Here is a 15363-nt window from a genome sequence, read left to right as displayed (position 1 = left end):
GGCCCAGCCCACGCCCAGCTATCAGCTCAAACATTTTCCAAAACAGCCCCGGTTTCCCTGGGGAGACAGCTTCGATGGTTCCGTTTGTTTGTGCACAGCGAGCTCCAGCTTGTCCAGAGGGCTGCATTGTTCCTGTGCTGGGGAGTGCCCCTGGGGCTCTGACACACCTTCCCCGGGGCCCTTCCAAGTCCCCCCAGACCTGGCCTTGGCTGGGCAGAAACTCCCTTAAGGGCCTACCCTGACCCACAGGGGTGGGAGGAGGCGGCCGTGGCACGGAGGAGCTGGCTCCTCCGCCCTACGGTCTGGGCTTTCGAAACCCACCTGGCACGCTGCCAGGCCTGGGGCGGGGGCAGTGACTGACAGGCTGGTTATTGGAAAGCTCCCATCATTAACCCACGAATGTTGTTTGGTTACCATGGCGACCTTCACTACAAGTGGCCTGACTAAAGCACATGGAATCTGTTACCTAAAACCAGAGCCCCGAGGAGCCTTGGGCTGAAGGACTCAGCTTATCAGCAGTAGGTTCCCTATGACCCCATACTCTTTGCCCCTCTCCTCTGGGCCTCCCAGCTGCCTCCCATACCCGGGACCAGGAGAAAAGACTAGCAAATGCATCTCCACACTTGCACGGGCCCTCTCACATTTCCTCCGCCAGGCCTGGCTTGCAACCAGGTCCAAACAGGGTGGCTGCTGCCCCCGTGAGGCCCCCTGCAGGCTAACCAGGACCGCCTGGCCAGCACCTGTGTCCAGGGCTTAGTCAGAAGCCCTCAGGATTTCAGGAAGCTGCTCAGGGTGTCTAGTTCCCCCCCTGCCAGGGTCACACTGTCCCTGTGGCCATCAGTCTCTGCCTCATCACGTTCTTGCCTTTTTAAACCCAAACTCCATTAACTAAAGGCCATCCGCAGCACGGAAATCAAGATCTTCCTTGCTTTGCTTTCTAATCCCTGAATTCAGGCAGATTTTCAAAAGTTCAACTCCAGGAAAGCTGAGTTTTTCTCCTGGAGTCTTGAGACTGCCTGCAGAAAGGGTGGCCACTCATGCAGCTAAAGAGCTTAAAAACCTTCCGCAGAGCATCCACGCCCTCCCTCACATACAAGGCACCCCCTCCACCGCCCGGCCCACGCAACTGCCCCTCTCAGGCCCCATGTTATAGTCTTACACGGTCTGTGGGCTGGCTTCCGGACCCCCCTCGCCTCCCACTGCTGCCCCTCGCCACAGTTGTACACCGACTCTAAGACCTTGTCCTGCCTGACTCTCATGGCAGACTTTGGAAGCAGAGGGAGGCGGGACAGATGTCAGTCTCTTGGCACGGAAAGGAGGAGCATGCTGGGGGCGGGGATATGGTTCAGGGACAGGCATGACTCACAAGGGGATAAGCTTATGTGGAAAGGGTTCCATTGTTGCCAGCAGCACCCTCCCTGGTGCCAGGCTTCCTCCGCCCCTGACGCTGACCTGCCCGCCTCTTTCTTCACTAAGGCAGGCTCTGCAGCCTCTAAAAGACCTCAGTCACCTGGGACAGCTGGCAGGGAGGGGCTCACAGGCCCAGGCCCCTTGAGTGGCAGACAGGCCCAGACTGTGGGCCTCTACCTGCCCCCCCGAGTATATGGACCCTGTTGGGAATGATGAGGTCAGGGTGAAGGGGGTTTGATATTTTTGTTATGCTGCAGTGATATTTACTGGGCCAGTCATTTAATTAACTGCCGTGGCAACAGCCAGAGTCACGCAGCTTGTTCCCAATGTAGGGAGCAGCTGGGGAAGCAGGATGCAGTTTCCATTGAAGAGCAATGACATTTTTCAGTGATCCCTGACCGGTCATGGATTCAGTGACATTTCCTGCTAATCCACGGGTTTCTGTGCTCCGGAGTTTCATCTGTGGGGAACAGTATTGACTTATTTGCAAGAAGCCACGCTCACACTCCACAGTCATTCCAGAGTCATGTGGTAGGTGGGTTTTCTACCCCCATTTTTTTAAGATGGATGGTTTTTTCCTGCCTAAGAAACAGAAATGTGTGCTCTCACAGTTCTGGAGGCCAGAGCCCCCTGTATTTTTTTCCAGTGAGTTCTGCAGCCTTTTAGGGCTGGTTCAGACCAAGATGGAGCTCCTCTCCCAGTTGTGGAGGTGAGGGGCTCATGGTGGCTCGGAGATAAAGAACCTGTCACGGCTTTTGCACCTTGTCAACCCCAAAGTGCTGACTTCAAAAAGTGAGGCACCACAGGGGAGAGGGTGCTCTGGTTCCCAAAAGCTCCTCAGCAGGCCTCTGCAAGTGATGAAGGAACAGAGGAACCCTGAGGAGGCTTCTGGGGACAGCACTCAAATGCTTTCCTGCCTTAGGCTCAGACCTCAACAGCGTCTTGCTGCTGCCGGCCCCACGTCCCCAGCCCCTGAGGCCCCTGTGATGGCTTTGCGGTGTCTGGATGGGGCAGCTCTTTTCCCACGACGGAGGCCGCCCCTCGAGAAGGCTCCTGCCTGCAGAAGTAGGGACACAGCTGACACAGAGGGGCACAGTTGTCCCACAGATTGCCTAAGAGCACAGTCTGCATCGGACTTCCCACCTTCTCTGGGCGAGGCTCCTCTGAGGTTCTGCTGAAAGCATCTCCCCGAACGTGTGCGCAGCGCAAATCTGAGCAGTCAGGCCCAAATGCCCGCCCATGGGCCTCCCAAGGGCACCACCAGTCTCACCGCAAGGGCCACCTCCCCCACCTGCCCATGAAGACACTTTCAGTGAGCGACGCATCCTGGGGAAGAATTGAGGCCCTGACTGAGGTTGGAGGAAGGGGTGGGTGGTGCATCCACTGACAGTGAGGGAGGGAAGACTGGGGAGAAGACGTCTTCCTCCCCCAGCCCAAGAGCCGGGGAGGATGGAGGAAGCTGACAGGAGGCAGGAGGCGCCTCCCGGGGGTGCACCGGGAGGAGGCTGGGGAGAACCAGAGGGCCCCCCCGCGTCCTGAACACACCCCACTCCTGCTGTGCCTCGAAGAGCATGGCCTTCAGGCAGATTTTCAAAAAGTGGCATGAGCCTCCCCGCATCAGGCCAGGGAAGGTGACCCTACCAGGAAGAAGCTCTATGCCTGGACGTTAGGAAGCAAGAGCGTGCAGTAAGGCGCCAGGAGCCGGGAACGGGGCCCGAGGAGGGGCGGAGCCAGTGGCATATGAATCCCCTTCCTTTGTTTCCATCAGGACAGCTCTGCTCCCATCTGCTTGCCAGGGTGCTTTGGTTGGGGGGTTTAGCCAGAGCTCAGGCAAGCAGGCCGACCTGCAGCATGAATGCCCACCCAAGGCTGTAGCCACCAGGGCTCCCTCTTCAGTGAGACACACTGGGAAGTTTATGGTTAGGACACTCTGTCACTGCCAAGCCCCTGGTGGTGTCCTCCCAAGGAGGCTAGAGGGTCAGCCCTGTCGCTGGTGGGCTAGGGATGAACAGAGGTGGTCACCGGGCTCCCCCCATAAAGGGGACCTCCCTGGGCTGAGAAAACCACAGCTTTCTTCGCCTCGCCCGGCTGTGGCACCCACCAACTTCCCCTAACGCTTTGGGAACCTGCTTCATGGCCAGCATGAGCCACCTCAGGGGGGGGCCAGGACTGCGCTGCTCTCTGCCCATCTGTAGCAACACTGACTGTTCTACATGGCCCTCCCGCAGACCCTAAGGTCGGACATGGTGGGAGTAGGGTGTTGAGGGGCCCCCCATCCTGGGATCACAGGATTCAGAGAAACATCTGTTACACCCAGTGTCACCTGCCCGAGAGGAGGAGGGCAGAAGTCAAGCTGGCCTCCCCCGTGTTCCCTCCTGCAGAGCAGCGCACCCTTCTGCCTCAGCCAGCCCAGCATGGCTCTCGTTCCCAGTGTCCCAGCTGGGTGAAAGCAGGTCCTCTGTGTACCGGTGGTGGCGGAAGGGCATAGTCCACCACCTGGGCCAGGTGCAGTGTGAACTCTGGTCCAGATATGTGCACTGGGTGATGCTGTAAACAATGGTGGTGGGGTATGTGTGTGCAGGAGCTAAGGATGAAGGGAGTGGCCAGGGCTGCCCTGGACGGACAGAACTCCTTCCCTATGCTGCCCGCTGACCTGCTTGGAGGCAGAGGGATGGCTCCTGTGGGTCCCAGAAGCCCAGCCAGTGTTAGAACCCACCCTTGGCCAGCTGTACCAGGGTTATGACTGAGTTACACAAGTTGGTTTCCCCAGGAGGCTCCAGTGCAGAACCCAGGGTAGGGAGGAAGCAGCCTGAGCATGTTTGTTCCAGCATTGCCCCTTCGGTATCCACAAAGCCACGGTGGGGCCTGCGGGTGGGGCCCAGAACTCACTGCTCCCCACCAGGCACCCCTGGGCACAGAGAGCCAGAGCAATTCTCCGACCCTACAGGTCCTCACCCCACCTTGACTCTCCAGTGGGGAATGTGCATGCAGTGGGCGCTCAATCAGTGTATGTCGGCTGCCTACGAGGCAGGGCAGGGTATGCACGTGCACCTGCACTGTGCCCAGCCAGCCCCCAGCCCAGCAGCGCCCACAGAGAACTCACTTGAAGTTTTCAGGGTACTCTGAGATGGCCATGTTGATGACGTCCAGGGCATGCTGGTAGTGCTTCTGGGCAGAGAAGAGCAGAGCCAGCAGGTGGAGAGAATTGGCATCATCCCTGCACAACTTCAGGGCCTCCTGCAGCTGCTCCATGGCACTGGAGATCTGCCAGAGAAAACCGCCAGCTCAGAGGCCTTCCCCAAGGCCCACACCCCACTTCAGGACTTTGGTGCCAGGTGCCAAAGGGACACGAGACTCAAGTGAGACCTGGGTACCGGGAGGGGCTGGTGCTCTGGGGAGAACACATGCCCCCAAGTCACAGGGCAAGAGGGATCTGCTGCCCCAAGCCAGGCCCAGGAAGCCTCCCCTGTCCCCACTGGTTAGTGGAGAGGTGCAGGTGTGCGGTGCAGCGTAGAAGATCTGGTAGCCACTGGGAAGCACCTCCCAAGCTGGAGGACTGAGGGTCGTAAGGGGAGGCCACCAGGCCACTAGCTACAGACCCAGAGGTGGCCAGGCCCTCTTCTCTGAGCTGGCCCATATAGTGACAGGGGCCAACAAATAAATGTGCCTCCCCCTCAGAAGCTCACAGTGGCAAGAGCCACTCTGGGGTCAAATGGGGACATGGATTCCAGCTCTGCCAGGTGCCAGCTGGTGCCCTCGGGCCAGGACTTCACCCCTCTGAGCCACAGTTCTTACGCTGGGAAATAAGAACAGCCATACCCCTTACAGTGGCTGAGGGGACGTGGACAAATGCTCTGCAGAGTACCACACACATTTGAAACACGTTTCCTTCCTCAAGCCCTCAACGCCTGGCAGTTAATGACCAGGTAGGATTCTTCCTTCTAGTCCTGAGAGACATGTTGTCTCACGCTCTCATGTCTGCCCCTTGCATCAACTTCTGTGACCGTCCACATCCTCTCAGGAGCCTCGTGAAAGACTTGCTTCTTATCAAACCTCAGACACTACAGCCCACCCCACCACGCTTCCCGAGGGGCCCATGGTGCAAGCCGGCTGGGGCCTTTGGTCCTGGTGGGCCTGGTCCCTGCCTAGTCTCCACGTGGCCTCTGCACAGGCTATGGGCAGTGCCAGGCCCCGAGTCTTCCCATGGAGACCCCCCTTTGTGGAAAGGTCAAGGAAAAGAAAGGCGGCTGCTGCTACCCCAGTGATTCTCCAGGGTGGATTCCATCATCCTGGGCTGGACATCACAATGGGCAGGCCAGGTTCCCGCTTACAGCCCATTCACACATCCTTGGTCCCTCGATCTACCAAGATCTGGGGTCCCCAAGAAAACTGGGTGCCAGGTTCCACTGGCCTGGCCCAGCCATCTCTCTGAGACAACAGATGCCATTCATTAGAAGGGGCTGAATAATTAAAGATATTAAAAAATGCATCACAAAAGTTTTATCATGAATTTGGCAAGAAAAGCACTGGTTCTTTCACAGAGGGCTAAAAGTAAAGTGGTCTCAGGTGTCCTGCCCTCCACGCTCCCGGAAGCACCAGGGCAGACTGATGCTCCTGGAGAGAGTGGCAGCAAGGTGCCGAGGGCCTCACCCAGGGCCTGGAAGTCAGGGGCCGTGGGCACAGTGGGTGAGGGGCTGGGACAGTCAGCGGCAGGCAGCTTGGACGTGAAAGAGGGGCCAGTGAGCTGGAAAGGGGGGTGGGCTGCTAGAGAGAAATGGCTGAGACAGAAAGGCCCAGAGAAGGGGACAGAGTGACTCAGAAGTAGGGTAATGACAAATGACAATTCAGGTCATGGCAGATAGGGGCATGGGGACATGAGAGGGAAGGGTCCCAGCAATGGTGGTCAGGTTGCAGTGAGGGGGAAAGCCAGGCCATTTCAGGGTTGAGGGGAAGACGAAGCAAACAGCGACTGGACGAGTAGAGAGAAACAGCTCAGCGAGCCAACTGGAGACGAGGCCAGAGACTCGGACCAGTGAGACCAACCCCCGGGGCAGAGGACAAGGCCCCAAGTGCCCCGTCTCCAAACAGGACACTCAGAGCCACTTGGGGTTTCTTGACTAGGCTCTGGGTTAGACACCTGGATTCAGGGCTGGCCCAGCCAGTGCCCTATGACCGGGCTCAGGAGAGCCTGAGGTCCTCAGGTATACCATGGGGCCGAGGGCCTCCTCACTGGATGCAGGGCTCACGCAGGTCAGTGGGGTGGGTGCAACGGCACCCATGTTAGCCAGCACTGCTTATCGCCTGACGATGAGCAGGTGGGCTCTGCTGGCTTCTCTCCAACAATGTGGAGTCCTGCTGTGTCCCCGCATGTGCAGGTGAGGACTGTGCTGCAGCAGGAGTCAAGCCTTGACTGCTGTCCCCAAGCAGTCCAGAGTCCACTCTCACTGGGCCAAGGCCACTGAGAGGTCCTGCTTCTGAGGCCAGATGAGGCACAGAGCACTGAGGACCCAGGCACACTCGTGGGTCAGTGACTCAAGGGCCTGGGACAAGCTCTGACTCTTTCCTGAAAGAAAATCTGCTGGGTGGGCAACTGTCTGGTCTCATTCTCGGGACCAATGTGGGAAAGGGAGGAGGGCCAGCCTGGAGAGCCTCAGGCGGTGGTGGTGGTCCCTGTGGGGTGAAGGTGGTCAGTGGGTGGGAGCCTCCCCCCAATCAGGCCCCACAGGCCAAGCCTGACGGTGGTATCCACAGAGTCAGGGAAAAGCACTCGGCTTCCCCAATCCGTGGAGAAAGCTGGGTGGTAGGTGAGGACACCAACAAACGCTATTGTGATCTCTTGTCAACCTCTCACAAGTATGACATGTTCTAAGGGGAAGGAGGGCAGAGAATTATCTGCCTACCATGTGCTTGCCACGGGTCAGGGGCTGTACCACGTTACCTGATTTAGTCCTACTGAATTGTCTGGGGAGGAGTTGGAAGGTGCTCATGTAACAGGTAAGGAAATAGAGGCTCACAGAGGGCAGGTCACTCACAAAGGGTCACACAGCTGGTAAAATCAGTGGTGCCAGAATCCTAGGGGCTAGGAACTGTTAGGACTCACCTGTCGGACGAGGGCCAGCTGTAGGGAGACATAGAGGATGACCTGGGGGTCGCCAGGTGCCAGCTGCTGGGCTCTGTATGGAGAAAGGGAGCAGCAAGTCAGTCGCCAAGGGCTGAGTGACCAGTGTGTGACAGGGGCCTCCAGCACACCGGCATGCTGTGGGGCAAATTGCTGGGGATTCTGCCTGGCCCCACTTAGAACAGGGACCAGCCGGGAGATTATGGCTTGGGCACAAAGCCACCAGTGGGAGCAGTAGGTTCCTAGAGGGATGGCTCTGGCTAGGGGGGTGCAAGCCTTGCCCTGGAGGAGGAGGATTGGGGGTGGGGGAAGCCTGTCACCTCTGGGCAGCTGTTGGCCTGGCTGTGGCCCTGCTGTGGCCTTGTGCAGAGTCTGGAGCTGCCCTCTCCACCACGGGACAGAAGGGAACACCTTCCTGAGGGTGGAGGGGCTGGGAATGGCCTCTCTGGGAAAGAAGCCTCAGGAGTGAAGGGGTGGCAGGGGACAGAAGGAAATGCCCTTCTGTCCTAGGTGCCCAGGATGGGACTGTACGACCTCCCTGGGCTTGGGAACCACCTGCCTCAGAAGGGAGTCAGATGTGCTATGTGTTCAAGGAGGCCGGCACAGGGAGTCTGGGGCAGGCCCTGCCCGGCAGCTTCCACACTGGTGCTAGGGGTTGCAGGTATGGGGGACAAGACATCCGGGGCTGAGGAAGGAGTAGGGAGCAATGCTGGGGGCAGGGCTTAGGGCTCAGCTAGCCCTAAGACAGCATTCAGCCAGCGTGGGTCTGAGGGAGGGAGGGAGGGCCAATCCTGGGGGAGGGGCTTCTCTGTCTCCCCCTCTCCCACCCCTACCTTCTGGACCCTGGGTTGCCAGCAAATCTCTGGGGAGGACTGAGTGGAGGATCCTCACAGCCTCTGAATTTTTGAGCTCCTGCTATAGGTAAGGCACTGTGCAAGATGCTGTTCCTAATTTACGTCAGGTATTTATCACAACACTCATGGGTTATTATTCTCATTTTAGAGCCATGACTCAGGAGGGCTGGGGCTGAACCTGGGGTGGGGATGGTCCACAGGTGTTCAAAGACTCAACCACCCCATGCCCCCAACCCCAAAGGCCTGCCCCGCTTCGTGTGTGAGCTCTCAGAGCCTCAGCTTCCTGGTCAATAACATGGGGACGGAGACCTTGGCCACATCACACCAGAGGGTCCTCTGTGCACTGACCACCTGTGCCTCTGCGCCGTTCGGGCCCCTCACCTCTCCAACGTCTGCAGTGCTTTCCGGTGCAGCTCATCCTGCTTGCTTTTCAGCGTGGCTGCAGGAGACAGGGTGGAGACAGCCATGAGGGGTGCTGAGGGGTGCCGGCCCAGCCCTGCCCCACTGCAGGGCACACGGGCTCTGCACAGAGAGGCCCCGCTGGGCCCTGTTGGCAAATGCTGGTGCTCAAGCAGCTCCAAACTGATGCCACCCAGTGCTCTGGTTACGGAGGGAAAGTGCGAGGTGTCCACCTGGCCCCAGCCTCCTGTCAGGGCTCTTACACACCAGGCCCTTCCCCTCCATTGTTGTTTTCACCACCTATGCCAACCTGACCCTCTCAAGGCCTGAGCCTGGAGAAAAAGTTCCCACTTCCATCCTGGCCACATGCCTCCCTGGGCTTCCTTACCTACAAGGCTGCTGCTTCTTTTTTAACCATTTCAAACAAATTTTAAGTGTGCAGTTCAATGGCAGTGAGTCCATTCACAATGTTGTGTAACCATCACCGCCATCCACCTCCAGAACTCTCATTACCCCCAACAGAAAGTCTACACTCACTAAACGCTAACTCCCCTCCCCCGCGCTGGATTTCCTCTCCCCCACCCCCCGCTACTCCAGTAACCTCTGTTGTACTTTCAGGGGCCAATGCCTATACCATGTTTAATCTGGGGGGGGGCTGTCACCCCCTTCCCCTCAAGCTCCAAGGAGATAGAAGTATGTGGTTGCCTGGTGGGGGTCACACAGCTGAGCTGGCAGGACTAGGGAGAGAGTGCTAGGCTCTGGGTAGCAGGAGTGAAGCAAGCACAAGCATTTATTAGACGCCTGCTGGGTACCCAGCTCTACACCATGCGTAGAGGAGGATTCCAAAGACCCCAAAAGATCACAGCAGTGCTGAGGTTAAAGGTGAACCAGAATGAGGTGGAACGCGGGGTCAGGGCTGGTGGCCCGTTACAGCTGCTGGCACCTCCAGAGTCCCAGGGGCAGGGGTGGCACAAGCTCTGCCAGGAGCTGGGCTGGGCCTTGAAGGGTGGCAGGAACTGGTGGACGAAGAGGGTGTCCCTGAGAGAGGTGAAGTCTGGGCAAGAGTGGAACTGGGACTGAGAGGTGTGTGTGCACCTACCCAGGAGGAGCCCAGGGGGTGTGTCGGGAGGTGGACCTTGATGGAACAAGAGGCCTGGAAGGCCAGGGTCACCCCAAGCAGAAGTTGAGGTGGCACTCACCGTCGGTGGCCTGCAGGCTGTAGGTGAGACCCAGTGCCAGGTAGCCCTTGGAGAGAAACTCCCCAGCTTCCTCCCCAAGGTCGATCACCATCGTGGCAAAGCGCTCGGCCTCCTCCAGCTGCGAAGAGGAGAGGCACAGTTCGCTGGGAGGGCTTCACTGGCCTCAGCATGCAGCCCACTCAGAGCCCAGCCCAGTCACTTGGGACTGCAGGTCCTCCTGTGTGCGCAGCAGAGCCAGAGAGGCCAGGCGGCGTGTCTGAGACCCCGTAGCCAGAGTGGAAGGATCACAGCTGTTACCTCTACCTGTGACTCCCAGGACCCCTTCACCCACACGAGGCCTGCACTCTCGGCTGCAGGGCACTACGTCTCCCATAGAAAGCTTCCCTCGCCCCAGGGACTGCCGCCTCCCGTCACTTGCCCCGCTGAGAACATGGACCCAGGACCAGGCCAGTCTGTGCCATCTCCTTTCCTCATACGGCCTCTGTAGGTCCCTGGGTCTGTCTCTGCTCAGCAGAAGGAAGCCAGGGGCAGAAGGTAGAGACAGGGGTCTGGGACTGGCCTGGGGGACACTGTCCCCCTACAGCGTGGTCAGGCTGCCACTTCTGCTCTGCCTGTGAGCTCACTCCCTGACACAGAGAACTCAACTTCTTCAGGGGGAAAAAGGCCTGGGGCTATTTTTGTCCTATTCCAGTTGGAAAGGGACCAATTGGCACAGGTTGCATGCGCTCACATAATCATATATGACATGTGACACAAAGACAGGGGCATCCACAAGGCAGGCCTCCTGAGACCTCTGGGTGACCCCGGCAGCCAGGCCAGTCAGGGAGGCAGGGGACAGCTGGGGGCCTCAACCGTGCCCACTCACAACCCACAGGCCTCTAAGAAATGCCCCCTTCCCCCTGCAGGCCCAGGAATGTTAACTTGGCGTGGCAATGTACCCAAGTCTGTGTCACCAAGAACAAAGAAAGGGGCCACTGCCACGCACAAGGCCCCCTTGTGTGGGGTGTCTTCCCCCAGGAGAGGCCCACAAAGTCAAACAACCAGGAAGCAGAGTTGCACCTAAGGTGGCTTCTGGCCAACCTAGTGTGCCCTGCCCACTTGTGCCCCTGCCTAGGCCCAGCCCACTCCCTCAGGAGAGGGGCAGCTCTGTGCATCTTGTGGTCTGACCACTGGTCACAGCTGGGGGTAGAGGGGACAACGGACTCTCTCTCCCTGGAGTGCGCAGTTGAGATGCTGAAACAGAGCCTGGCAGCATGGAGGAGTGAGCTTAGCTGAGTCCACCATCTGGGCGTAGCTGTGTGAGCTGCCTGCAGGAAGAAGGCTGACGGAGCCAAGAACACAGTCATTGAACAGAGAGGGAAACAAAGTCCAATGGGGCCTGAGAGGGGAGCAGACAGCCCAGACAGAGACAGCTGAGGGGGCCGAATCCCTCCGGGGCCCAACCACCAGCTACGACACATGCTGACCAGGGTGGTGGGCAACCTCCAGGTTGACAGGCTGGTCATTAAAAAAATGAGGGAATCGGGGAGCTGGGCCTCTGACACCATCAGAGCTGAGGATCTGGGGTTCAAGGGGGGGCAGTAGCTTAGGAAACCCTACTGCTGTCTGCTGCCCACTGCCCAGCTGGGTAGGGCCAAGGCTGGAGATGCTGAGATCTGTCTCCAGAGCACCAGGCCCTGCAGGACTCAGGAGGGCTACAGGGGCCTGAAGTCAGAGCCAGGTTGGGAGGAAAGCACAGGCCGCTTGACACCAGCTCTGATCCTGGCGTGGCACCTGAGAGCCATGGGACCTTCAGCAACTCACTTAGTTTCTGGGCCCCAGAGATCCTCATCTGCACAGCATGGAGTTGCCCCCCTCACTTTAACTGCTCCTCCCTACAAACCTCCACGGAGACCTCTGCAGCACCACACTCTGTGCTGGGCCTGGCTGGGGCTGCCCAGTGGCAAGAGTGCAGGATGCCTGGAGAGCTCACATGGGACCCTGTGGGCCAACACAAAGGAGCTCACCTGCAGAACAAGGTGGCTCTTAACTAAGGCTACACTGTGTGAAGCTCGCATGGGACACGGGAGCTTTAGCAGAGGGGCCATCATGTGGCTGGGGGTGTCCAAGGAGGCCTCACAGTGGGGGTTGGAGGCAGCAGGAATCTCAGGAAGGGTGAGTGAGCAAACAGCACCTTTTCTCCTTCCTCATATCCCATTGCGGACGCGTCTCATCGCACAGTCTTTGGGCCTCATTATGCCTCATGCAAAAAGAACAGGCTCTTTTATAAACCTCCAAGTACAAGCTATAAAAAGAATCCAGAAACCTACTGCACTCCAAGTGTAAACACTCTTCCCATGTCCTTCTACTCGGCCAACTGCAGCTTCTACCGCCTGCAGCCCACGCAGAGGGTGCTGGGCAGAAGGCTCAGCGATGACTGGCAAGCAGAGAAAAGCTACCACCCAGTTTCAGCACATCACATTCTGGATGAGCAGAGCTCACCATCCTTGGCTTGTCCAACTTGTGGTCCACTCTGACCCCCAGGCCAGCAGCCTTCCATCACCCCTACTTGCCAGCCTGAAGTCCACATGTTTAAAACAATCACTAAGTTGGTGTTTGTCTCAGATCAAACTCACAAGGCTTCAGTGCACTGGTTTCCTACATGGTGAACACCATTTTGATTTCCATTACCGGAAACAAAGCAGCTTTTCACATGTGGAGCCAACTCAGTGATTATAAAGAAAAGAAATAAAATCGGGTCTATTAAGTATGACAATATACAATGATAAACAACCCCCAAATGCACATGCATTTTAAATATAAAATATGTTTTAAAACAAAATATATATATATTTAAAGAAAACAGACATACATATATACACACACACACAGAAGGAAAGAGCACACACGCACGAGCAAGCATGTGTGCACAATTCTCCTTCATCTAAGACAAGAGTTGGGATTCCTACCGCCCTTGAGAACATGGCTTTTCCACATTTGTCCTGGAGACTATAATCCACCCTAAGTCCAGAGTCAGCTCCATACCCACAAACAGCTCTCCATGCTCTGGGGCCGGACTTACTGGGCTCAAATCCCAGTGTGGCTATCCACTGTGTGACCTTGGGCAGGTCACTTCATTTTGCTGTGCCTCCATTTCCTCTTCTGTGAAATGGGGATAATAATTGTCTGCTTCATAGGCCTGCTCAGATGACATGGTGAATGCTCAGAGCAATGCCTGAATAAGTATAAACTGTCATTATTAGTTGTAATTTTATACCTATAATTAGTTCAATCTTCCAGGATTTTTAGTCTCAACCTGATAGATGTACAAGTGCCATCTGACCAGATCCCTCCCCTGTACTACATGATCGCAGCGACAAATCAAGAAGTGACATCAAAGACCCTCCTGAATCCAGAGAGGGAACACGACTACCTGCCTTTGTCTCTGCCTGATCCTTAGTCACCGGAGAGGAGCGACTGCACCAGGGCAGGCTGGGTCTCCACAGCCCTATGCGGTCCACTATGGCAGGCTGCCCAAACCCCGACCCCCGGCTGGTGGTCCAGGACCCACACACACACACACACACACACCACCTACCCCTTGTCCCAGCACTCACCCCCACTGTGGGGCACATGTGGATATTTTCTATCCTCTTCTCTAACAGTCTATTTCCATTTTTTAAACAGTTCTATTTCACAACCCACCAATGGGTGTCAAACTGGGTTGAGCTGCCCAACGCCTGCCCAGTGTCTGCCCATCTACACCCACCCTGGCCGTATCTTTCTCCCACCCAGGACCTCATTGGTCCTTTCCAATCTCCAGACGCTTCCTCCCGTGGCCCTAGAAACAACTGCACATAGCTCTGTAGCTGTGGTTCCTGCTTCTGCAAGACCTGCTCAGGCCACAGCACTGAGCCCTTCACCCTTGTCAAAATACTTGTAGAATGAGGATCCTCAAAATTTCTTTAAATCATGTCCTTCCTAACGATACACTGCTTTTAATGTCTCCTTTACCTATGGCAGCCGTGTCACTTTGCACAAAACCCAGGTGGAGGTCCTCGGCCTCTCTTGCAATTCTAGAGCAAGTTGGTGCTCACCTGACCTTTCCTGGCATGGTGGCCACCTGGTGAGACCAGTGTTTCACAGTTGAAGGTTCTGATGCACAGGGAGCTTAGGGGACCCACCCGAGGTCACCTGGCTGGCAAGTGGGAGAACTGCATTTCCAGCCCAGGTCTCCTGATCTATGTTTGGCTCTTTCTGAGCTGCCCGAATTGCAGCTGTCCTCTGTGGTTCTCCCTCTTTCTTCTCTCTGACCCTCTGGGGAAAGATGCACTAGAGGGTGTCATGCTTTTTGCTTTCCGTAGTAGGAAAAGTGACTTTACAAGTTCCTGAATCTCTCCAGGTGTCCCAATTTGGTCCCCACCTAAGACTGGCTTCCGCTGCCCATCCTGCTCACTGGCAGGCTGCCTCCCTCTGGGCCCACAGTGGGCCAGAGAGGTCGTGCCCTCCTCCCCTCTTCCTGGGAACTGGAGAGAGGTCGCTTTTGAGCCTGCAGAGCTTGTTTAAAGAGCACCTCCAGGCTCCCCTTAGGCCCGTCCCACAGGGCCCGGGACCTGTTATCTGCTCCACTGAAAATGCACCTTTGTGCTTCGGGGAGGGGTGGGCACTCTTCCTAATCCCCACAAGCCAAGGGCGGCAGAGCGGCCGTTCTTTCTTCCCTGCCTCATCAACGCGTCGTCCCTCTCCCTGGCTCTGCCCACCCCTGAATCTGAAAAACGAAGGCAAAGACACAAAAGCACATCCCTTCTGGGAGCCTGCTCTTTTGAAGAGGCTGTCCCAGCGGTAGCTGCCATTTCCCTGGTACCTGCAACATGCTAAGTAGGGACACTCCTCAGTGGGTGTTTCCAGGTTGCAGGTGGGGCACAGCGAGGGCAAAGCACTCCCCTAAAGTCACATAGCACTAAGTGGGCAGGCGGGGATTTGAACCCCCATTCTTTCTGCCTCCAAAGCCTGCATGCTTTCTACCACCCACACAATCCCATCAGGCCAAGAGGCCCAGAGACAGTACCACCAAAAAGGAACATGGCCTGCTTCTGTTTCATAACCTCCTCTCCTTCCCTTTCTGCACTCGGCACACAGCACACGTGCACTAGCCCACCTCCGTCCTCCTAGAAGAGAGTCAACACTTCAAATTCAGGGATTCTAAATGACTGCATTTGAAGGGATATTAAAAAATATTTACATCTCCCTCTTCTTCTCCCGGCCCAAGTAGCTGGCTGGGGACCCTGGCAGGATGCTGGCCATGCCAAAGCAGGCCACACATGACTGTCCCCCAGGGGAGCTTCAGGCTAAGCCTCCCACCTGGTCCCACAGCTGTGCCAGCTGCTCCCACCCCACTGCAAAT

At 57.0% G+C, this 15363-nt stretch overlaps 1 protein-coding gene across 2 annotated transcripts in view; it reads right to left on the bottom strand.

Annotated features, from left to right (window-relative positions):
- Positions 1 to 15363, bottom strand: part of TTC7A (tetratricopeptide repeat domain 7A) — a 113748-nt gene that overhangs the window by 35053 nt on the left and 63332 nt on the right. For both annotated transcript variants that reach the window (XM_037066536.1, XM_037066534.1), the window contains 4 exons: positions 9981 to 10098; positions 8764 to 8821; positions 7511 to 7583; positions 4514 to 4674 (listed from right to left, as the gene is read on the bottom strand). In XM_037066536.1, coding sequence (XP_036922431.1) covers positions 4514 to 4674; positions 7511 to 7583; positions 8764 to 8821; positions 9981 to 10098 — 410 coding nt within the window. The remainder of the gene's footprint in view (positions 1 to 4513; positions 4675 to 7510; positions 7584 to 8763; positions 8822 to 9980; positions 10099 to 15363) is intronic.

The sequence above is a fragment of the Sturnira hondurensis genome, unplaced genomic scaffold (assembly GCF_014824575.4).
Source record: "Sturnira hondurensis isolate 20B ecotype Veracruz unplaced genomic scaffold, ASM1482457v3 Scaffold0016663, whole genome shotgun sequence".
Classification (NCBI taxonomy): domain Eukaryota; kingdom Metazoa; phylum Chordata; class Mammalia; order Chiroptera; family Phyllostomidae; genus Sturnira; species Sturnira hondurensis.
Note: the sequence above shows the minus strand (reverse complement) of the source record. Positions and strands in the feature narration are given on the sequence as shown.